We start from the raw sequence: 24,294 nt of genomic DNA on the forward strand, positions 1-24,294 counted from the left end.
CCCAGCACCCAGGATCATGACCTGAGCTGAAGGTAGATGCTTAACCTACTGCACCCAGGTGCCTCATCAGACACACATTAAATTTTATATGTCTTTGAGATGTGGGCCTGGTACCGTACCTAGTACTGAGTTCTCAGTATTTGTTATGTTTAGGAGAGTTTTATCATTTCCACCCTGGTTTAGGGTATTATACTTTTGTTAATACAGTATAAGCTGCATTTGTTTTCTTGGAGAGCTATCAATCTGAGTTCATCTTGAGTTTGTGAGTCACAGGTCCTTTCATATGAATTATATACCACATATTGACCTTATGATTTTCATGTTTTTAACAAATGCTTTTTTCTTCTGGTTAACATATTCACCCTTGGACTTCTGCATCAGCTGCCAAAACTTCTCTGACATTTTTTTAGCGACCATGTTCTTACCTTTTGGAGAAGCCATAAATAAGCATGTTGTGAAAAGTGGCTGAAGCTATAGGTCACTAACTCTCTTTTTTTTTTTTTTTTTAGGTCACTAACTTTCTATATTTAACTTTTGCCATAGGTTTCATGGTTTTATATAGTTCTTCCAGTTTTCAAAATGATGCTTCAAAAATGGATTTTATTTATAAACCTAGTTCAATCTGAACAGCCAAATCCCGTACATTTTGTTTTTATATTTGCTTTTGTTTAATTTTTATTTTTTATAATGAAAAAAAGTGAAATTTATTTTTTCAGAATTTTATAGTTGGTTCATGATTATTACTATGTAAATATCTTTGGCAAGGTAAGTTACCTAAAATATCAACAACTGGAAATAAGTACTTTCAGTATTTTGATAACCAATCTTTGGTAAATTCTCCTTCTGTGTAAACACACATATGTAACACACTCATACAGATGTAGTTAGGACAATATTATAAGTATCATCTTTTCAATGACTTTTTAAATATTTTTCCTATTGTTGATGATGAAGCTCCTTTAATTCTCTTCCAGTTCCTTTCCTGCTGCAGTACATATTCCTGTGTTTTTGTCTGTGGGATTCAAGCTGCATTTGAAATTATGGTCTGATTGCCAGTTTCAGTTTTCTCTCTCATTTTTTTTTGGAGATGATCTAGAAATGTGCAGATCAGATCCTACATTATTTTTTCATAAGTTCATTTTATGAAGAAGAGTTTGGGCACTAGCTTTTTACTAGAATTTATAATTATTCGTCTATTTATTTATCCAATTTAGTACTTAGTCAATTGGTAGAAAAGACTTTCCATTGGAGAGCTCACTTCACACTGTAATTTGTATGTTAGAGTTTTGCAGAAATGTTTTTTATGGATTATGAAATCTATTCCACATGACGTAGCCTTGGCTAAGAAAAGACTTTTCTTTCAAGTCTTCTTTAAATTTAAACACCTATGATATTTCAAGACCTAACAAAATAACATCCCAGTCCAAAGAAAATGCTATTTTTTGATACCTAGCTTTAGTACACCCATATTAAGTATTAATTTCTTTTTGAAAGTGCTCTTCAACTTCTGATTCACAATTTATTTTATAATTTTCCAGAGATTTCTATTTACTTAATTATTTAGTAGTTTTTGTAGCATATCATTTTTATCTATGAAAAACGTCATATCCCTCTTTAGTCTTATATATCTTGTCACTGAAAATATGAGGAATGTGTTTTGGAAGGGACAGTGTTGCTGAACTCATCAGCCATATTTTTGCCATTATGGCACCATCCATTTGTTTATATTGAACGCCTAATTTACTATAGGTGTGTACTCCCATTGGAACTATAATGGTGAGTGAAATAGAAATACTGTTTCTTCTTAGGGAAACATGTAATTTAATGAGAAGGCAACTATTAAAGAAATACATTTGCAAATAAATATAAAGTTAAAATCAACATGAATGGTAGAATTGGTTTGGTGAGTGGCATTGCCTAAGAGATTAGTTGACTACATTGATCAAGTGGCTGCTTCAACGAAGGTTTCCCTGAGAGTTGAGCTGAGAGCTCTAGGATATGGGAAGAGATGATGTAGAAAAGGCTGAGATAGGAAGGATCATGTCACAATTGAGTAAGCTAATACCACTTAAGAGTTTTGGTCTTTATCCTAACAAAAGTGTAGTGCCAATATACAGTGGGGTGATGTGATCTAAAAAAAATTTAGAAAGAATCTGTGTAGTTGTAATTTGGAGGAAAGATGTAGAAGGCAAAAAGAAGTGTAGGCTCCTAGTTGGTAGACTTTTGCAAGACTCGCATTTGCAAAAAATGGTAGTTTAGATTGAGGTGGTTGTGGTAGTAGAGATGAAGAGAGGTAGATGCATTCTACAAATATATGGTGGAAGAATTGAAAAGATTTGATGACTAATGTATTAAGTATTTGCAAATACAGAAGAGGAAAGAATCTAAGATAATGCCTAAATTTTTGAGTAACCAAACACAGTGGAATTTGGTGCTATTTGCTGAGAGGTGAAAAATGGAGAGGACCAATTTTGAGAGAAAGGTCATAGGTTTGGTTTGGAGCAATTGAAGATATCAGTTGTCCAGGTAGATGTGACATTCTGGAATTACACAGTACTTTAGTTTAAGAGGGTAGATAGTTTCTTTGAATATTATTTTAAAGTTTACAATTATTTTTAAAACTAGAATTTTGAAAGTTTATTGCTCTTTGCTATTAACATATTCCCAAAAGGAAGTAAGTTAAAGATTTAAAAGTACACTTAATATTTTATAGGACTCCTCTAATACTTCTTTAGTATAAAGAACAACTAGGCCCTGTTCTGTTTTGTATTTTTTTTGTTTTTATTTGCATTTTTTGAGCAACATAACAGAATTATTCCCATAGTTTTATGAGTAGATTATATTTCTGTGAATGACTTCTCACTTGAATCAGCTATACACAAAATAATATAGGCACTGGTAGGGTATAAATGGTTAAAAATTATAACTAGTGGGGGCACCTGGAGGGCTCAGTCAGTACAGCATGTGACTTGATCTTGAGATAGTAAGTTCAACCCCACATTGGGCATGGAGCATAGTTAAAAAAAATTATTACTACTGACTATATTAGAAGTGTATGGTGTTTTTTGCAGAGTATAAACAATTTTTAACATCAAGGATGATATGATTTTTAAGAAATATTCGAGGACAGTCGCTCTTTGTCCTGCATGATGTTTTAATGCTAATCTTAGCTACAGATTTTTTTGTAGTATAATATTTTATACAAATCCGAATCTGAAGTATGAGTAACTCACTTTATTCTGATTATTTATACTGTTGATTCTAATATTGCCAAGATATTAACAGTGTTAAAGATAATAAAATCTTTGAGTTTATGGAGGAAACTTAAGTGACTTTTCAATGGAGAATTGACTAGTAAAGTGTTTGAAGTTTTTCTGCCTTGCCATAATCACTCTTTAAATAAGGGCCCATTATCTTTTCTTTCCTTATTAACATGAGAATAAAAACAAAATTAGAAAGGGTTTAGAAATAAAACTATTTTCTATTTCTGGAGTAAAAGTTAATATTATAAAAAAGAAAACTGAAAACAATAAAGTTTTTCTAATTTTAATTTTGTTATCTTATTGCCTTCTAGTGCAGCATTATTTAAATATTCCTAACTTCAATTACAATTTTAAAATAAATGCATTTTTCATGTTTTTAAAAATTAATATCTTATCTTTTTTTTAATAGGTCTCATATCTTTTGGGTGAACAGAAGTCTACCCTTATGGGGCTTACAGGTTATGTACAATTTTGTTTTATCCTGCTATTTCTGGATTTATTCATATTTCACAGAAAAATAATATTGGAGATAAAACTGTTGACATTAAAAATGAGTTTGTTTTATTGCTTAATTAATCTTGATGCACATCCTAGACACACATTTTTATTCCTGTCTTCATGTTTGCTTGAGCCTTGCTTTCTTCCTTTCGAGAATTTCCTTCTTATCAGGATTAAACTTTTGAAAGCTTTTGAGGGCATGGAGAAGAACAGAGTAACTAGTCTGTTAAGCTACCACAAGTTCCCCAAACTACTCTAGGCATGCATCTTAATGATTCATTAAGGATTCATCTTAATCCTTGAAAAATTAATCAAAAGCCCATAACCATGTCTGCTCTTTTACTTTATATCTGCAGTGTCTGGAACATGGTAGAATCTTAATAAATAATTATTAAATGTGTGAACTAATGAATGTATGGCTCATATTACAATAACAAGAGCTTGGTCCCTAAACAGATAATTTTGTAAGTAAAACAAAAAGTATGTTCTGACATAAAAGGAGCCCTGAAGAAAGAGTAAGAAAATATGAGCGGGAACAACATGTCTGAATTATATTGTTGAGATGTTCCCTGGAGTCCTCTATACCACTTTGTTTTTGAATTTTATGCCCAGCAATTTTTTTACATGTTCCTATCTCTACTCCTGTCTCTCTCCTACAGATACTTTTTATTTTCTGTTATTTTTCAAAAGTAAAAGGTATTTAAAGAATGCAGTCACTAAGATAAAAAACATAAAAAATTACAGATTGAAAGACACTTGAATCTGGAAGTAATGAAAAGACTCTCAAACTCACTGTGTATACACAGCCTTTTAAAATGTTTTAAAATCAGATGTTTGGTTTGTCTTTATTGTGAAATCTGTACATTTTAAATGTTATAATGGATCATTTTAATTATGCATTGTGATCATAACTATGAAATTAGGTTTTTATTATGTCTGGATATTTCATTTTTTTTGAAGTCAAGTTGTATTTTTTAATATTGATTTGCACTGTAATGTCATTAATTACAGATGCCCCTTCAAATATTTAAATATTCACTAAAAATGCAGTCTTTTTTTTTAATAAAATAATTTTTTATTGGTGTTCAATTTACCAACATACAGAATAACACCCAGTGCTCATCCCGTCAAGTGTCCCCCTCAGTGCCCGTCACCCACTCACCCCCACCCCCTGCCCTCCTCCCCTTCCATCACCCCTAGTTCGTTTCCCAGAGTTAGGAGTCTTTATGTTCTGTCTCCCTTTCTGATATTTCCCACACATTTCTTCTCCCTTCCCTTATATTCCCTTTCACTATTATTTATATTCCCCACATGAATGAGAACATACACTGTTTGTCCTTCTCCGATTGACTTACTTCACTCAGCGTAATACCCTCCAGTTCCATCCACGTTGAAGCAAATGGTGGGTATTTGTCGTTTCTAATGGCTGAGGAATATTCCATTGTATACATCGACCACAGCTTCTTTATCCATTCATCTTTCGATGGACACCGAGGCTCCTTCCACAGTTTGGCTACTGTGGACATTGCTGCTATAAACATCGGTGTGCAGGTGTCCCGGCGTTTCATTAAAAATGCAGTCTTTTAATCTCTAGCTTGATTCCTATATTATTCTTCAGTGAGATGCACATTTAAAGTAAGTTAATATTTTTAAGAGTAGTCCTATATGGCCTTGAAATACATTTTGATCTATTTAAATTGATTTTATCTGATAATGATATTTTACAATAATAATAATGCTCATTTTCAAATAGGATTTTGAATAGTCCATGCTACAAATGTTCTAGAGACTCTAACACTACCTATAGAAAAAAAGCATGGATGATTACGATTTAAAGCACCTGTGGAGAACATCTAAGAGTCTGCATTTTATATTAAAAAATGCCTGGATACCATATGTACTTCTGAACATATTTTACTTATATTGCCATGCATTCATATGCTTTTATATTGTCCTTCTGTTTTAATATTCACTTAAAGTTTTCATTCCAACATGAGTTAAAATTTAAACTCCAGGGTATCTTCTTTTCTTATGCAGATTGTTTTAAATCTCAAAAATCTATAGACAAATATATTTGTTATCTGAGTCATTTCTTGTTTATGCTTACTTATTTTGCTTCTACTCATCTACCCCAAAGTGCTGAGCCTATTTAATACAAAATAATTTGGATATCTTTTCTAATTACTTTTTCTGTTGCAATCACAGCTTTTTGGTAGTTCAGCAGTGGATATTGTATATACAATAGCAAATGTAGAAAAGGGTGGAAGCTTGTCTAGGAAGATTCAACTTATGCTCTCCCAGTTATAAAAGAGGAGTTGGTTATGAAGTTCATTCAAATAAAATCTGAAAGTATCTTGAAATGTTGACATGTTTATTTTGTTTGAGGTGGGTGATAGGAGAGAATGTAGCACTCAACTCAAAGTTTATATTCCTTTATTTTCTGAAAAGAACTGCTGCTTTGGTAGATGTTGTAGAAATGGTGGAGGTGTTGCTGGGAGATGGTGGTATTCATGGCGGGGCAGTTGTGTGTGATTGTGCATATTAAGAACATACATAAAAGAACCTATTCTTTGCATATCATGTAAAGTCCAGCCAGTCTGACCTTTCTGATCTCACATTTATATTTGAGATAATAAACAAAAAATATTTATTAAGGAGTATTAGAAATATAAAACTAAGCTGTAGTCCTGGGAGTGGCTTGCAGCCTACCACCTGTATATAGAAGTTAAAGTGCCACATAATACCTCCTTATATCTATATTTGTATATTATACAAATATATATACATACATACACACATGTACATATTTAAAAAGTTAATAGTATTACAATCATGAATATATTTTTAAATTCTATTGCATTTTCTCATTAAGTACAATTTTTTTTTCAGGTTTCAGTGGCATTGATAAGTCTATTTGAAACAATACTACTTGGTTATCTCAGTTATAAGGTAAGATATTTTAATTAGACGTTTTCGGCTGATAGGATGCATTTCTAGCATCCTCACTTTATAATTTATACTCTGGGGTAAAGCAAGTTCTTCTTAAACCTCTTTAATTATTTTGGGCCTTTGTGGTGTGTGATAAAAATCGGTAGTTATATAGTAATGTTTTCCTTGGTGGCTTAAAAATATTTCACTAATTGCTGTGGGTTAACTTACCTATTTTACACATGCTTATATGAGGCAAGCAAATGGAATGGTCTTGCTTTTAATTGTTCTTCATGTCTTTCCCTGATCTATATAAAAAACATTGAGGGAGCAAAAACATGTTTATTAGGAATTATTTTAATTTTTGGTGAAGTTTTGTCTGGCTAACACAATTTAACAAGTATTTATTGAACTCGTATTTGATGAAGAGCTCCATTTGTGCATTGTACTTTTCTCAATTAGTTTCCATCTAGAAAAGGGGGTAGGCAGAAGAAAATTATTCAGATGATAATAATAATACAAAAAAGAAGTCCCATAGGGGTAGAGAGATGTCATATCATAGGATGAAGACTACTTGATTGATTTAAGCAGAGTAGAGTTCTTGAATCAGTGATTTTAATAAGGAAAGATGAAAAGACGGGACACTAGAGATTTATAGAATTAGCAGAGACATAAAAGAAGTAATGTGCATATAAAATTGGAAGATAATAGATATTTAAGCTTGGGCAGAATTTTGGGGGGCATTTGGGAAAATACTGGTTTGGAAAATTTGGCACAATATTGTGAGGGCCTTGTATAGCAACATATAATGGGAATTTGATGAAGATGTTGAACATGAGAGTTCTATAATTGTAATTAAGTTTTGGGAGTATTAGTTCAGACATCTGTGCAGCACAGGTCAGAGAGACATCACAATGAAGGCCATGTGCTCAATTAAGACACAATTATGGAAAGAAAACTGGGAGTGAGTTTTTGGCTGGATGAATGAAATAGACAAGAGCTGGTGCAAGATGAAATATAAAGGTGAAAACTAAAATCATTAACTGGTTGGTTGAGAAAATTGAAGAAAAGGCAAAGTCAAATATCACTTTAACATTTTCTGAATTCAAATGACTGGGAACATGGCAGTAAAACTAAGAAAAATTACATCAAGAAAAGAATCAAATTTAGGTCAAGATAGATGGAATAATGGAAATGGTTTTGGAAATAACGAATTTGAAGTGCTTATGAACAGTTAGGTAGACATGACATGTAGACAACTAAAAATGAGAATCTGGGACATGAAGGGAGAGAGATTTAAGATGCAGAAGTCATTTTCATAGAGATGGTGGAGGAAGCATGCAAATCTACTAACTATGGGATAATAACCAAGAGAGAAGCTGAGGGTCGTTTGATGGAAATACTTATATTGTGGTTGTTGGAAGAAGGACAGAGTAATCAGGGAATACAAGGACATAGAAAAGAAGGGTAGAAAGACTTTGGAATGGCTGTCATATCCATCACTAGCCTTCACTTCACATTGTCAGCATACTATATCAAGTGTATTCAAGTTTATGTTTTTGGGAAACTCCTACGCAGTCTTTCTCACTTTTTAAGACCTAGAGTTTTGAGGATAACATTTTTTAGACTACTTTTAATACTAAATTTAGAGCAAGAAATCTTTAGAAATTCACTTTTCCTTTGGCTTCATTTAAAAAAAAATTCTCCTTAACTTCATTTGAAGAAAATAATGCTAATATATAATTAGGTGAGATTGTATTAGAAAGTATAGAAAGAAAAGAACGTGGGCTTTCCAAAAAATATAGATGGATTGATTTAATATTTGTGAGAAAAGGGCAGCCCTGGTGGCTCAGCGGGTTTAGTGCCACCTTCAGTCCAGGGCGTGATCCCGGGTTTGAGTCCCACATCGGGCTCCTTGCATGGAACCTGCTTCTCCCTCTGCCTGTGTCTCTGCATCTCTTTCTCTCTGTGTCTCTATGAATAAATAAATAAAATGTTTAAAAAAATATTTGTGAGAAAAAATAAGATGTTAGAAATTCTAAGGAAGAGGGCACCTGCGTAGCTTAGTCGGTTAAGTGTCTGCCTTTGGCTCAGGTCATGATCCCAGGATCCTGGGACCAAGTCCAGCATTGGGCTCCCTGCTCAGCAGGGGGTCTGCTTTCCCTCTTCCTTACTCCTGACTTATGATCTTTCTCTCTCTCTCAAATAAATAAAAAATATCTTAAAAAAAAAAGAAATTTGAAGGAAGAAAAGTGTTATCTGAAATCATTGGAACCATTTATGTAAGAAGCTTGAGAAGAGGCCATTCAATTTAGGTTTAGGAAATCATTTGCTATTCACCTGTAGGAAACCAATTTCAGTAGCTTACAAAATGAGAGTAAAAAGTTATTAAATGAAGAATGTTGATTGACTGGGATAGGTCATTACCCTCGAAGTGGTCAAATGAGGCAGAAAAGATTGCCCAATGATTGAAAGAAATCTGCATTCTTTAGAGAAAGTAGGTAGAGGGGACTAAAAAAAAGATAGATGAAGCAAGTTTTATACAAAATAAGAATAAGCTAGAATAGGAGCCTGAGGTCTACTACTTTGCTTTGGATACATTCCATTCTTTACTGAGAACATGGAAGATGGAAAATAGTTCATGAAAGAATATTTTGAAGCTATGGAAGAGAAGCTGAAAGACCTTAGTAGTCACTCATCCCTAAACTACCTAGAAAGTACTTACACAGCGATGAACAGTGTAGACCAAGATGGTGAGGAAGATCTTTTAATGGTTTATGAGTATATCTCCTTGTTGAAATGGGTGCTCTATAAACATATATTGATTGACACATCTAGATTTTGGATACTCTTAGAAGAACGAAATAAAAATCAAGTGAATTAATATCCAAGATTTTATCTTCTAACTTACTTAGTATTCAAGTAGATGATGTAAACTGAAAGTAATAAACAACATGACATGCTAAAAAATTAGGCATGTGGGTGTTTTTGGTAAGCATTTAAACCTATTTCACTGTACAGGAGTGCGTACAGGTATTTAAGTGGTCAAAATATTAATCTGCATTTGTGAATTTGTTTTAAATGCTAGCCATAAGTAATATGAAATTAAGTTTGGTGCTTAATGGAACTCTTAGCCCTAATTTAAAAAGTCGCTTAAAAATGCAAACAGATTCAAGATAATTTTCCATTGTACTCATATGATGTTGACATTTGTAATTAATTACTTCCTGCCATTTATAAAATGAGAGCAGAGCATTGTGAGACCTAGTAGCATTATATGAGCTAGATGATGTATAATATTTCTATTCTGATCTTCATAAACATTAATGGCTCAGATGGAGGATAGTTGAATTTTGTGTGTTTCAAAGGAGACAGGATAAAAAGGAGTTATGTGACATTGGAAGGATAGGTTGCTGTCAATTGCCTTCTTTTTCCTCTCAAATTTAGTCAAACTCATGGAATCTTTTGATCCCTCCAACAGACTGTTGGATAAAATATTTGGAATGAATAAATTAAGTAATTGGAAACTATTTATGGTCTATAATTAAGGCAAATTTGGATAGCAGAAACTCAAATGAGCACCTCCTCCCAAATTAGATATTTTTTTCAAATTAGATTTTTAAGAAAAATTATAGAGAGGCATGCAAAAATGGATATTGCATTAGCAACTGTATGTATTCCTAATATTCTTTAATATGTTAAGTTTTGAACTATCAACATTAATAGCAAATCAATATTTTTATATTTGTTTAGATATATACAGATAATGTAAATATTTGTATATATTATATACATATATACAATATTTAAAAACCAATTTAATATAGTATTCTGTAAGCACTTTATAATTCTTGATTAAACATCCTAAAATAAGCAGGATTTAGTCCTTAACAGTTAAAACAGTTTAAACTATCATTGCGAGTGCAGTTTTTGAAAAACAAAGACTGATGAGTAAAAGCAAAATAAGCAAAGACTCTTTAAATGTATGTTGAGGTTAACAGACAATGATTTAAAAATCCCTGACATCAACTTATTTTATCCTCTATCCTACAGAAGTGCAGGTCTGTACTTAAATCATCATTCCATTCATGTTTATAGCTAGTTGGCAGAACAGCCACAGATCGCCCAGCAGTAAAGTTCTTATTCTTCTGTTACCATAAATACCCTCTATGTCTTTATCAACTGCTTTCAAAATAGAACTCTATTTATACACACACATTCATTAAATCAAAAGGAAATGAAAACAAACTCCAGCATAACCTCCAAAATTCTGCAAACAAAAATCCAACATACCTAGAAGGCTTCTGTTAAATCTACAGTTCTGTTTTCTATAATCACTTTATAAAAAGCAACAGTTTTGAAATTTTAACACCATGATGGGCTCCTTTCTGGCAAAGAACAAGGGATTTGACTAGGCCTCCTAGACACTCCTAGATACTGTGATTCCTTTTTTCCCCCCTAAGATTTGCTTTATTTTAGAGAGAGAAAGAGAACGGGCTTGAGAGTTGTGAGTGTGAGTGAGGGGAGGAGCAAAGGGGGAAGGACAGAGACAAGCAGACTCTCCAAGGAGCCCAGGGAGGAGCATGATCTCATGACCCTGAGATCATGACCCAAGTTTGTGGAAATCAGGAGTTGGTGGGTTGCTTAACTGACTGAACCACCCAGGTGCCCATACTAGTGTTTCTTATTTACAATGCCATGGAAATAGTGAATCTAGATATTATTCCGTTTACATTTAGAAATACAAAATAAGGCTGCCATAGGGTTACCACTCTTTTAAAATCACTGAAAGAAGATAAACTATCAACCTTTTTAGTTACATATTTATATTCAGGTATTTTTAATATTGAAGAGGAAAATGTTTTTAAAAAGTCCCTGGGTACATCCTGCTCTAACAATTATATTACCATACATCTTGTAATATTTCAAGTGCTTTTTGGAGGTTCCTACAAACTTCCATTTCCCTTTATGATAAAATTCAAAGCCTGATACATTTTAGGTAATCAAAAAGAGGTAATCTATTTTCCTGCATTTTTATTAAGGAAAGTTATGTCCATACCAAATGTTGTAAAATGGTTAGATTAATGTTTATTTGTGGGACGTTTACTCATTTTCAGGGGATTGACGCGTTAGGTGTACCTTTAGAGAAATAATCCAGGTGACATGGTAGGTGAACTGGAGTTGGGCAAGAATGTAGGGAAGGAGACCAACAAGGAGCCTCCCCCAGGTCAAAGAGTGGGAATGAGGTAGAATGAGGAGGATGCAAACTCAAGATCTATTTATGAATCAGGAGATTTTATTTTTTAAAGATCTTACTTGAGAGAGTGTGAGAAAGTAAGAGAGAGCGCACAAGTGGTGGAGTCAGGGGAGAAGTAGGCTCCTTACTGATTGAGAAGCCTGATGTGGGACTCTATCCCAGGACCCTGAGATCATGACCTGAGCTGAAACCAGACATTTAACTGACTGAGCCACCCAGGTGCCCCATGAATTAGGAGATCTTATCACCCACTTATCCTTAGGTAGCTGGTGGAAGGAAGATGCAAATAGTTTCTTTTTTTTTTTTTTTTTTGCAAATAGTTTCTCCAGGATTTTTGGTTTGTGTTACTGGGGAACTGATCAGGGCAAAAATCATAAATTTTTCTTTTCAACATATTCCACACAAGGTGCCTTTGAGGCATTTGTGTGAAATAATGTGTTAGGTAGTAGAGATGAAACAGAATCTCAGAGATGCAATATAGAACTGGACTAGAAATATAGCATTGGAAATCATTGGTTTATTATTGATAATAAGTTGAATTTGAAACATAATTGAAATTACCTGAGATGGGTATGTAGTCAAGTCCTCCTAAAATGTTCTCCTGTAGTAACTTTCTATTGGAACTCTGTGGTTAAAAGTGAAACAACTTATATATAACTATTTTCAGATAGGCTTAAAACAATAAAATTCTTTCAAGTGTTTCCATTTGTATTCAATAGAAATAAATATAAAACTTAAGTTAGAAAAACAAAATAATTATACCAAGAAGGAGAAAAGTGTGTATAAAATATTTGAGAGTTTAATTTACTCATTAACATAATTCTTGAGCGCTAACAGGCATAGAAACAAGCAGTTCGTTCTATAATCTGTTATAAACACTTGTCCAGGAGATTAGTGGTAAAGGAATGGGAGTAGGGCATTCCAAGCAGAGGGAGAAGTGTGAGCAAAGTTATAGAAGTATGAAATAGCCTAGCTTGTTCAGAGAGGCATATAAAATCCAGTATGGATTAATCTGTTGTTGAATTCAAGATGGAAATAGGAGTATAGTAGGTACAAACCAGACCAGTAACCAGAGTCCAGATTGTGAACCTTCATATAATCTAAGGAATAGTTTGGATGTTGTTATGTTGGCAGTGGTATTTTAGCGAGACTCTTTTGGCTTTGATGTAGAAGATAAATCAGAAATTAGCCAGTTATGAGACTCTTAATTGTTTGAGAAAAAAATCATAAAATAAAATTGATGTATTACAAATGGAAGTGAAGAGAGTCATCAGAGATCTAAAATGTTTTTGTTTACTATGGATTAAATTTGTCCAAACAGTGTCTCACAGCTGGGAAAACTAATAATAATCTTACTGTGCATTGATAGAAATATCCTGCCATATCACCAGTGGTAAGTGTTCCCAGAACCTTCCTTCTCTTGCTGGTCACAGCAGTGTCTTTCCTCAGGAACAATCATTGACACCAAAGAGAAAGGTATGGTCACCAGTAAAAACATACTAAGGACAGAATAAACAAATGTTAAGCATTCTGGAAACCAAGCTATGTAAAAAACTGGTGATGAAATGGTAATATCAACCTGCACGCACACACACACACACACACACACACACACACACACACACACAATCAGTTGTAACTGCTCTATTGAACAGGCTTGACTCAGTGCTAGTAGGAAAGGCCTTTAGTTCTCTGATGCCTTTTCAAATCCACACATCCTCCTGATACAATCAGATGATATATTGGAAAGATCTCAGAGCTCATGTAGTCTCTTCCATCACAAGGCAAATTTCAGTGTAGCATTGAAGAAATTATGCTCGCTATATATATATATATATATGTGTGTTTAAAATTCTCATCGACTTTAAGGCTGCAGCTTAACCTTAACTCAGACCTGCGTGGGACAGGGAATCATTATCTGCTATTCCCACTTCTTGTCTTATGTGATGCTGCTGATTCTGGTCCCTCCAGGGCCAAGGAGGCACAGGGAGTGAGGTGAAGTCAGTCTGTGGGATCAAAGGGCCTGAGCGGCACAAGTATAGTCTGGTGTCGAGTTGTTCTGTGTGGCAGAGTAGGAAACTGTGGCCTTTCACAAACCTTTGACTGAAGCTCCTTGGATGCCCCACTGCCTCTGACTGGCCACTAGGGCTCTGACCCAAGCCTAAACCTCTGAGGCCCACCATCTGTTGAAGTCTTATTTTCCTTTCAGGCACATGGCCTTCTCAAGTATAAACTCCTTAAAAATGACCATAGGCTTTATTCTATAGGGTCTATGTCTGGTTCCCAGAAAACAAGTACCTTTGTCTTGGAATTGGCATTTGTGGCTTGCTCTCGTTTCAGCCTCTATTCTTGTTGCACTGTTGGTGTGTAGATGTTTTAGGCATGAGCCAAATGCAGTCGCTATGAGTGAGCCCAGCTCTCTAAGTGGTTCTTTTGAGCCCTTATTACTTAGCTTCAAGTAATGAGAGAAGCACCAAAGCACCATTAACATCTCTGTACAGAAGGCTCTTTGTGGCTTTCATTTCTTCCATCTGCTCCCTCGACTACTTTTTGTATAGCCTGGAGATGGTGATGAATGAAATATAGCAAAACTTGTCACCTAATACTTGAGGACATGGACATTAGCCAATCTAGAACCTTGTTTTGTGATAGATACTATCTTATAGCACTGTAATGTTTTAAGCCTTTGAGACCTCAAGGAAGATTAAGAAAGGCCCCTACCTTTGAAGCCAGCATTTTAAAATAATTGGAAAATATCCGGACCCGGGTTTCAAATTGCCTTTCTAATATGGAGATCTCTTCATAGACAAATAAGCTGATTTAGGAAGTTCTGAGTTTTTTTTTTTTTTTTTTCCATTGGACACCATTTAAGAAAGTGTCAGTGATTAGCCTGTTTATATCAGGGTCAACTTGATGGGTGTGTAGTATGCATTTGCACGAGGCTATGCATTGAGAAGGGCCTGTGCTTATTTTAATATTCTTATGTCACCTTCTGGAAATTGTTAATAATTTGTTAAAAAGAAGCCCTGAGTTTTCATTTTGTGCTGGGCTCCACAAATTATGTAATCAGTTTTGATTAATAATGTTGTATTGGGACACCTGGGTGGCTCAGTGGTTGAGCTTCTGCCTTCTGCTTGGCTAGTGATCCTGGGGCCCTGGGATCGAGTCCCGCATCAGGCTCCCAGCATGGAGCCTGCTTCTCCCTCTGCCTCTCTCTCTCTGTGTCTCTCATGAATAAACAAATAAAATCTTAAAAAAAAATACTGTTGTACTATGTGGGTTGGGAGGTTAGACTCTACATGATTGAAAAAGCCCTTCCTTTAAGTTTTATTAACATAAGAACAACGTTAATACCAGTGAACATTAACAAGTGTTATGTGCTTATAAGCTATTTAATATGCTTTACAGTTTGTGAATATAACTCATATACTTTAAAAAAATTAAGATTGAATCACTTTTTTCCTGATTCTGTAGCTGCTTCTTTTTTTTTTTTTTTAAAGATTTTATTTATTTATTCATGAGAGAGACAGAGAGAGAGAGAGAGAGAGAGAGAGGCAGAGACACAGGCAGAGGGAGAAGCAGGCTCCATGCAGGGAGCCTGACGTGGGACTCAATCCCGGGACTCCAGTATCACGCCCTGGGCTGAAGGCAGGCGCCAAACTGCTGAGCCACCCAGGGATCCCCTGTAGCTTCTTTAATGCATATATTTTTACTAGTAAGTTTTCTTCCATGAAATATTATATGATCAAAATGTATACAATATTCAAGACTTACTATAAATGTTTGTTTTACTTCTTAAACTTATTACAAAATTGAGAGTACAGTTACATTTAGAAAAATAATTTTTAGGAGTCATTGCTAATTTTAATATAATTATTTGGTATTCTGTTAATGTAAGAATCCTTGCTAGAGAAATTCTGAGTGCTGTCTTTTTTCCCCCTTTAATGGGATTCAGTATAATTGACTTTCATTTTTATTTATTCTTTCTTGGAAGGGAAACATCTGGGAACAGATTTTACGAATACCCTTCATCTTGGAAATAATTAATGCGGTTCCCTTCATTATCTCAGTAAGTCCTAAAAGCATCTTTAAAATAAATAATTTTGTCATTAGATTTAAGTCGTCTTTAAGTCTAAATGATAATAAATAATATGTTAGTTCCAATAAATGATTTTAGTTTTTGGTTAGAATCATGGTATTAAAAATAGATAGTAAAACCAGTTGGATTACTGGTTTATGAGATTAAATGAAAACTAATGAGATTTAGTGCAATGGCAAAATAAAATATTCTGTAGACATATATGCTTTAAATGTGCCATTTGAATAAGTGTTATTATCTAGACAGACTAGAAATTAATTACTCCATTTCTTGTGTATATTGTGGAATTCAAAAAAATAGAAAGTAACAAAAAGCAGAATCACACCTATAAATACAGAGGCCTGATGGTTGCCAGAGGCGAGGAGAGTAGGGGTTTGGGCAAATCTGATGTTAAGAGAGTGGGATACAGGCTTCCATTTACGGAATGAATAAGTCATGGAAATAAAAGGCATAGCATAAGGAATACAATCAATAATATTGTAGTAGTGCTATTATAGGACAGATGGTAGCTACCCTTATAATGAACATAGCATAATGTATAAACCTGTCAACATGAAGTCGTACACCTGAAACTCATGTAACATTGGGGTCACCTATTCTCAAATGAAAAAGAAATAGAAACCAACTATTTATAAAAGTTTTTCATACTAAGCATATATTTATTTCTAGCTTAAACACAGTATTTACTTAAGTCCAATTTTCTCATTAATAAGAAAGTTGCCAGTAGCCAGACAACTACCAATTTGCTTTTTTATCAAAGTACTGTGGTATACCAATTCTATGATGATCCTGCTCAGTTGCAGCCCAATAAATATGTAATAAACACTTTCCCATTGCAAAATTAGGTTTTAATCTTTATTTCATAGAGTTATGATAATGTCTGTTGGGAATATGCTTTCTAACACTTCATTAGAATTTTATTTGGAAAATTAGGAAAATAAGCAAATATTATCCCAAGTGGTTGCTTACTTCTGACAATTGTTTTAATTTGAGTGATTTATCTGGAGGAACAACTGGAACTAGATTAAATGACAGGCTAACTAAATATAATCCTATTGACTATCGTTCCCAATGTCACTTAAAATGTTTGTCTGAAAAGAGTAAGTGGTAACGTTATGAAAAGGGAAAGTCTTCTCTCCTTATTCCACTTTCCTCCTCAAGCTATAAGGAAGAAAGAGGTGATGTCTATTATAAACTGTCACACTGAAAGATTTAATGATAGAATTACCATAGTTATAGCTGACATTCAGCGGGAGCTCATTATTTTCTTTCTGCTTCTACAATAATTTCCCAAAGATTGGATCTTCTCCTTGCCTTTCATTAATGAGTTTAAGGTATTTGTCACATGTATTAAAAGATTATATTGTCTTTTATTAATTTTTTTCTTTTACATTTTAATCTGCTGGATATGATTTTTGCTTTGAGATAAAAGTTTAGTTTTGGTTTGTTTTTCAGATCTTCTGGCCTTCCTTAAGAAATCTCTTTGTTCCTGTCTTTCTAAACTGTTGGCTTGCCAAACATGCCTTGGAAAATATGATTGTAAGTATGAAAGTGAAGTCCAAATACAAGAATGTTTTCAATTTTCCATGATTTCTTACATATTTTCAGTGCTCAGATCAAATAGAGAAGATGATTTGAGGTCTTAGTCTTTTACTTCCTCATTCTTCTTTCTCTCATGAAATATAAACTCCTCCTATTGTGATTTATTTAGGTATAATTAAATTTCTAAATGGTTTATTTTTAAAATCAGTAAATTTATTTTAAATTAATGAATTTCTCTTAATTTAGTATCCTAGTAAATAGTTTCTAAAAGTTTGTAAAAATGAAAGAGTTTTGGTAAAATACTGTCAATTAAAGAGATGTGTTATATTAATATTGAAGCTAATAGACTTAGACCTTAAGTTAGCTTGTGTCCTAATTCAGAATGAAAATTTTTTGGGCTATCTTAACTTGGCCCATATTGCCAACTCACTACTTTTGTGACTATAAACTGGTACACAAAAATAGTTTAGATTTTCTAAATATCACCAAACCAAAGCTACCTGTTTTTTGGACAATGAATTAACCAATCTTCTGAAGACAAATAACCTTCCCTTTCTGGGCAGTCTGTTGATAATGAGACATCTTGTTTTCAAGATTCAGAAGGTGATGTCAAACTGTTCTTAACTATAGGTTGTCTCACATTCCATTAAAAGATGTGCGATTTTGTGAGGTGCTGTATTGAAGCTGGAAAGTCATCTTTTTAGATTTGGTTGGGTTGGGTTATTAGTGGGACTATGCGGGATGGAGAGAAGATAAGAAAATGCAGAACTTGGAGCGGTACTGTGGTCCAAGGCTGACCCCGTTTGGAAGGAGTGATTTATATGTAAGACCAAAATATATTTACTATAGCCTTCAATACTTATAACTTAGCTGTGAGGCATTTTCTCTCTTGTTACAAATTCTATAAATGTTAATATGAGTCTACTATATGCTAAGCACTCTGATTTCATATGCAAATGATTTAACTTCTTAGCTAATTTTTTCATCTTCAAAAGAGAACAAAAGTAGTTACATTACAGATGCGCTGTAAGAATTAAGTGAAATGACATATATGTATAAGCATATATATGTGCGTGTGTGTATATATAAAAATATTGTATCTGGCATAGACATAGTAAGGACTCAATATTGTTAATATTACTAATATTGAAATTTAGTTTGTTCGGAGGCAATCTTGTTCTTCTTTTAAATGTTTTGAACAGAAATGGAACGCAAAAATTTTAGCCTAAAGAATATTTGGATAGAATTTGAGTATTCACAACTGAATGAATGTTTTTAAACATTTATATTAAGTAGCCACTGGATTTTCATGAAAATACATGTCTAAGTGCTAGGGGAGTGCGACCTGTGGAGGGGTTTGAAGAAACATTGGGTTGTCTTAACTATCCAAAGACAACAACAATAACAACAACAACTACTACTTCACTAAATGTAGATTGCCTACATTGCTATATTTAAGAAAAAAATACACCAGGAAAAAAAATAAAACTTTAGCATAAAAGGTGTTACTACTATGTTACTAGTTGGTGGAGACAAGTAACCCAACCAAGGGAGGAATCATTGGCTAATCACTGAGAGTAAAAGAAGTGCTTTGCAACATTAATTTAGGCTTCATTTTATATTGTATTCCTATTATTTTGCTTCTCCTTTCACTGGTTAGAGAAATTTTTATTTATTTTTCTGCTTATTTAACACCTCTGTCAGAAAAAAGTGAGAGATGAAAGATAAACTTCTAATCAACTTAGTTCTTTTGTTTTCATAACAGTTCTGGTTAAATATGTGGTAGAGGAAGATAAAATAGTGGCTCGTTGAGATTTTATATGGTGAAGTGATTCATTTCATGCAACACTGACTTTAAGACAGAAGTTTATTGTAAAATTTTTGAGATGAGTTTATACTTTAAACTATGAAGTATTATGAAAACCTATGAATCTACCACAGACTAAAATATTAGTAACAATTTATATCCTTTTAATACTTTCTGTGAAATAGAATGCAAAAATATCATATATGAAATTATATTGTATGTTTAGCTTTATAATTTGAATTTTGTTTTTGTAGTGCTCAATTTTTATGTCTTCAAATTATGTTTAATAGCTGCATCTATATTATATAGTTTTGATCAATTTATTTAACCATTTTGTATTACATATTTTAGCGGTAATGTATATTCATTATTTTACATAAATATAATTTTGTAATAAAATAAATATAATTATGTAATATACATAAATATTAATTTTATCTCTGGTGATTTTCATGTGGTGAGTTTTTAAAAATTATATTATTGAGTAAATACTCATTAAATTAGTGAATTCTTGAAATAAAAAGGGATGTAGCTGTGATCTGTGTTACCAAATTAACTTCAAGAAATTTTGTAACAGGGACACCTGGGTGGCTCAGCGGTTGAGCATCTGCCTTTGGCTCAGGGCATGATCCCAGAATTCCAGGATCGAGTCCCACATTGGGCTTCCTGCATGGAGTCGGCTTCTCCCTATGCCTATGTCTCTGCCTTTCTCTCTGTGTCTCTCATGAATAAATAAATAAAAAATCTTTAAAAAAAAAAAGAAATTTTGTAATAAATTACATGGGTAGTATCAATCATATGTGAGTGCTCCTTTTTGCATCTTAAACAGCAGTGGGTATTACTATCTTTTAATATCTTCCAATTGGGAAGATAAAAAGTGTATCTTGAATTCACCTTTAAATTAATGAAATTAAACTTAAAATTTTTCGTTCATTGGCTGTGTAGCTTTTTCTTTTCATGATAGATTTCACAGCATATTTCACATCATTTTTTCTGATTGAGAGAATGAGATGTGATTGTAGCTTGACCTAGCTATTACTTTCTGCTTCATTGGATATATTATTTTCTGATCATTTAAAATTAGAATTTTCATTAGAGACATTGTTTTTTTAAAGATTTTATTTATTTATTTATTTATTTATTTATTTATTTATTTATTTATTTGAGACAGAGAGAGAGGCAGAGACACAGGCAGAGAGAGAAGCAGGCTCCATGCAGGGAGCCCCACATGGGACTTGATTGCGGGTCTCCAAGATCAGGCCCTGGGCTGAAGGTGGCGCTAAACCGCTGAATCACCTGGGCGTCCCAGAGACGTTGTTTACCATGGAGGGCCTTTTAGGAGTCAGTGCAACATCTCTATAAATGTTGGTAAGGCAAGTAAACTGAAATTTGGGCCCATGGTGGTCCCTCATAGTATTATCTTTTTAAAATGAGTGCTAAGGCAGAGTATATTTAGACTTAGGCAAAAATTGGAAATATGCCACTATATCCATTTAAAGTATATGTGTTGAGTGTGCACAAGATAGTTGACATATAATGCACAGTAATAAATGTAATGAAACTCATGGTTATTCAGTTTTTTCAAAATTAAAATACGCTTTCTTGGTTTTATTTTAGAATGATCTGCACAGAGCCATTCAGCGCACACAGTCCGCAATGTTTAATCAAGTTTTGATTTTAATATCTACGTTACTATGCCTTATCTTCACCTGGTAAGACTGTACATATTTTATTTTGATTGTTTCATTTAATCATAGTTTTAAAATCCTATACGTCATTTTAATTGAGTTGGCTAAAATAAATAGAGAAATATTCACTGTAAGTATAAAGGATCACCTATTGAAATAAAAATAAAATCTTCCCTTTAGTCTTACAGAAAAAGCAAGAAGGTACAGCTATCATTTGGTATTGATATTTACGGCAACTTTGACATTTTCCCAAATGCTATAAACAACCAAATCACAAGAATTTATCCTGCATGCCATAGTTGTCAAACAAGAAATTTTCTTTCAAACTGCTGACACGGAGGTGCCCTTATCTTTCTACAATATTCAAAGCAGAAGCTGTTGAGAAAACTGTCATTGCTTGTCACTGTCTTTGCCCGTGCCTTCTGTCCATGACGTTTTTGTGTGCAGTCAGGCAGAAAGCAAGGACAGATCTCCTGACAGAGCCGCGTAAGACCTGAGACTTTGCTTTATTATAGAAAACAGTTATTTCTTTTCTGGAAAGTCTCACTCTGATGATTATAAAGTAACCTGATGGGAAATGTCACGCTGCATATACGGATTCATGTAAATCCTTAAAAGGAGAACAAAAATGTGAAAATAAAGAAATGAGGTAGAATAATATTTCTGTTTTGCAGGAGTCTTAGATATTATGTGTAATTGTGCTCTGTCCTGGATTTGACCCATTGAGAAGGAAAAAAGTTAATTAGGAAGTGCAAAATAAGAAAAATGCCATCATATACTAGTACAACTGAATTAGATATGAATAGAGCTACAAATGGGTGTATGTAAACACAGGCTGAGATAATGTAGATATAGCAACTACTGTGTGTCAGTAATTTGTAGATAATATCTCCATTAATAGGTTTTAGAATAGATTTTATTGCATACCTTGTCTTAAAAAATATATTTTAAATATTTCATGTCTTTAGATATAAAATATCCCTCTAAAACTGACACAAAGCCATCTTATCATTGAAATCTTTTTTACTGTTCACAGATGGTTTTTATTGTTCACCTAGTAAATATCTAGCTGCATAAATACAAAATATTAAAAGTAATGGCTTCCCTTCTTAAGTCACTAAAAATTCTTAATTTAAAAATAATGACATTATATGAATAATTTAGGAATTTTTCATTTTACTTAAGGAAAAATACCCCAAATTAAAGTTTTTTGTATACCTATGTACATGCTAATATTTCAAATGCTGGGAAATTACAAAAAAGTGAAATGAATGATTTAAAAAATATTATTAGAGTCTATTAAAGTAAATTTAGTAAGGAGGTAATTGACATATTAATGTGCAGGGGCGCCTGGATGGCTCAGTCAGTTAAGCATCTCCCTTGACTCAGTTCAGGATGCTGGGGTCCTGGTATTGGGCCTCTTGTTGGGTTCCCCACTCAGTGGAGAGTCTGCTTCTCCCTCTGCCCCTCCACCTGTTCATGCTCTTTCTCTCTCAAATAAATAAATCTTTAAAAAAAGAAATATTAATGCTGAAATAAAGACAAATTATTTTTATATAATAGCACTTCAGCTCTTTTGTTTTGGAGGCATCCTCATCACAGTGGATTATGGACGGTGGGCTTTCTGTTTGGTCTTACTTTCTACCTATTTGTCTATTCCTTGAGTAGTGTTTGTTTTCAAAAGAAGCAACTGGACAAATTTTGCCACTTTCTTATGCCAAGCAATGTAAGCAGTGCCAGATAATGGGTTTTCATGATGTATATGAAAATTACCATTATGCAGTTTATTTATCATCTAAATTATTTGTTTCACATTTTATTTTATCTGCATTTAGAGTTGCTTTTGTTCTTGTGTGTTACTGGCTTTAATCACATGCAGTATAAGTGTACAGTGTTATTGTTTTTAATCACACGTACATCAATACATTTTTATTATGTTTACATTAATATATTTAAAAATTACAATATCTAGAATGGAGAAATTGGTTTTATTTTTTAATGTATTCTTCTCTAGCATTTCAAGCAAAATGTCTTCATAAATCATGACCATCGTAGGAAGGTAGAATAAGTCTTTTTTTTTTTTTAAAGATTTTATTTATTTATTCATGAGAGACAGAGAGAGAGAGAGAGAGACGCAGAGACACAGGCAGAGGGAGAAACAGGCTCCATTCAGGGAGCCCAACACAGGACCCAATCCAGGGACTCTAGGATCATGCCCTGGGCTGAAGGCAGGGGCTAAATCGCTGAGCCACCCAGGCATCCCGAATAAGTCTTTTTTGAATTCACCATCAGAAGTGTATATAACAACAAGAAAAATATAAACAATGTTATAACACACAGGCTGTTTTTTTTTTTTTTTAAGATTTTATTTATTTATTCATGAGAGACAGAGAGAGAGAGGCAGGCAGAGACACAGGTAGAGGGAAAAGCAGGGTCCGTGCAGGGATTTGATCCCGGGACTCCAGGATCATGCCCTGGGCCGAAGGCAAGCACCAAACTGCTGAGCCACACAGGCATCCCTGCACAGGCTGTTTTAACAAAGAGTTATACCACTTACATTATAAAATAAAAATGTGCAAAAAGTTCAGCAATTTAAAAAAATAGAAATATTTAAGTAGTCCATCCAAGAAGGTTATATCAGCTTAATATTGATGGAGAATAAATTTCCATATAACTTATTTTCTGCCATTCCCAAAGCATGTTTTCCATAATGTGGTTCAAGATGGCTACTCTAGTCTTGCCATTATATTCTAACTCCAGCCTGTAGGAAGGAAGAAGATAAGGCACAACCCAGAAATTACAGGTATCACGTAGGCCAGAATTTGGTCACGTATCCATATATAGCTGAAAGGGAGTCTATGGAAATCTGGTCTAGCTGGGAAACAATATACCCAGGTGAATATTGTACTATCATGGAAAAGAGAAATACTGGATACTGTGGGAAGATTAATCAGTCTCTGCCACTGATAAGTCATTAAAGTCCATATGCATATCATTTGTTTAAAACTCAGGGCTGTGCTAGTTTGGAGCCTGTGGGGAACTTACTGAATTTACCTAGCTTTATTTGCCACATTATTAAATGAGGATGATATTAAACACCCTATAAGGTTTTTGTTGTACTTCTTTTAAAATGAAGACTAAATTAGATATGTTTATACATATCTATCAGAGGATATGGCATTTGATATGAACACTCCAAGAATTTCATTTTT

General features: G+C 33.6%; 1 protein-coding gene across 9 annotated transcripts in view; it reads left to right on the plus strand.

Moving 5' to 3' along the window:
* The window catches only part of KCNT2 (potassium sodium-activated channel subfamily T member 2), a 375,554-nt gene that overhangs the window by 118,887 nt on the left and 232,373 nt on the right, over window positions 1-24,294 (plus strand). For all 9 annotated transcript variants that reach the window (XM_049106879.1, XM_049106880.1, XM_025421037.3 and 6 more), the window contains exons 4-8: window positions 3,673-3,721; window positions 6,651-6,710; window positions 15,941-16,015; window positions 17,501-17,584; window positions 21,012-21,106. In XM_049106879.1, the coding sequence (XP_048962836.1) occupies window positions 3,673-3,721; window positions 6,651-6,710; window positions 15,941-16,015; window positions 17,501-17,584; window positions 21,012-21,106 (363 nt within the window). The remainder of the gene's footprint in view (window positions 1-3,672; window positions 3,722-6,650; window positions 6,711-15,940; window positions 16,016-17,500; window positions 17,585-21,011; window positions 21,107-24,294) is intronic.

This window comes from Canis lupus, chromosome 38 (assembly GCF_003254725.2).
Source record: "Canis lupus dingo isolate Sandy chromosome 38, ASM325472v2, whole genome shotgun sequence".
NCBI classification, from domain to species: domain Eukaryota; kingdom Metazoa; phylum Chordata; class Mammalia; order Carnivora; family Canidae; genus Canis; species Canis lupus.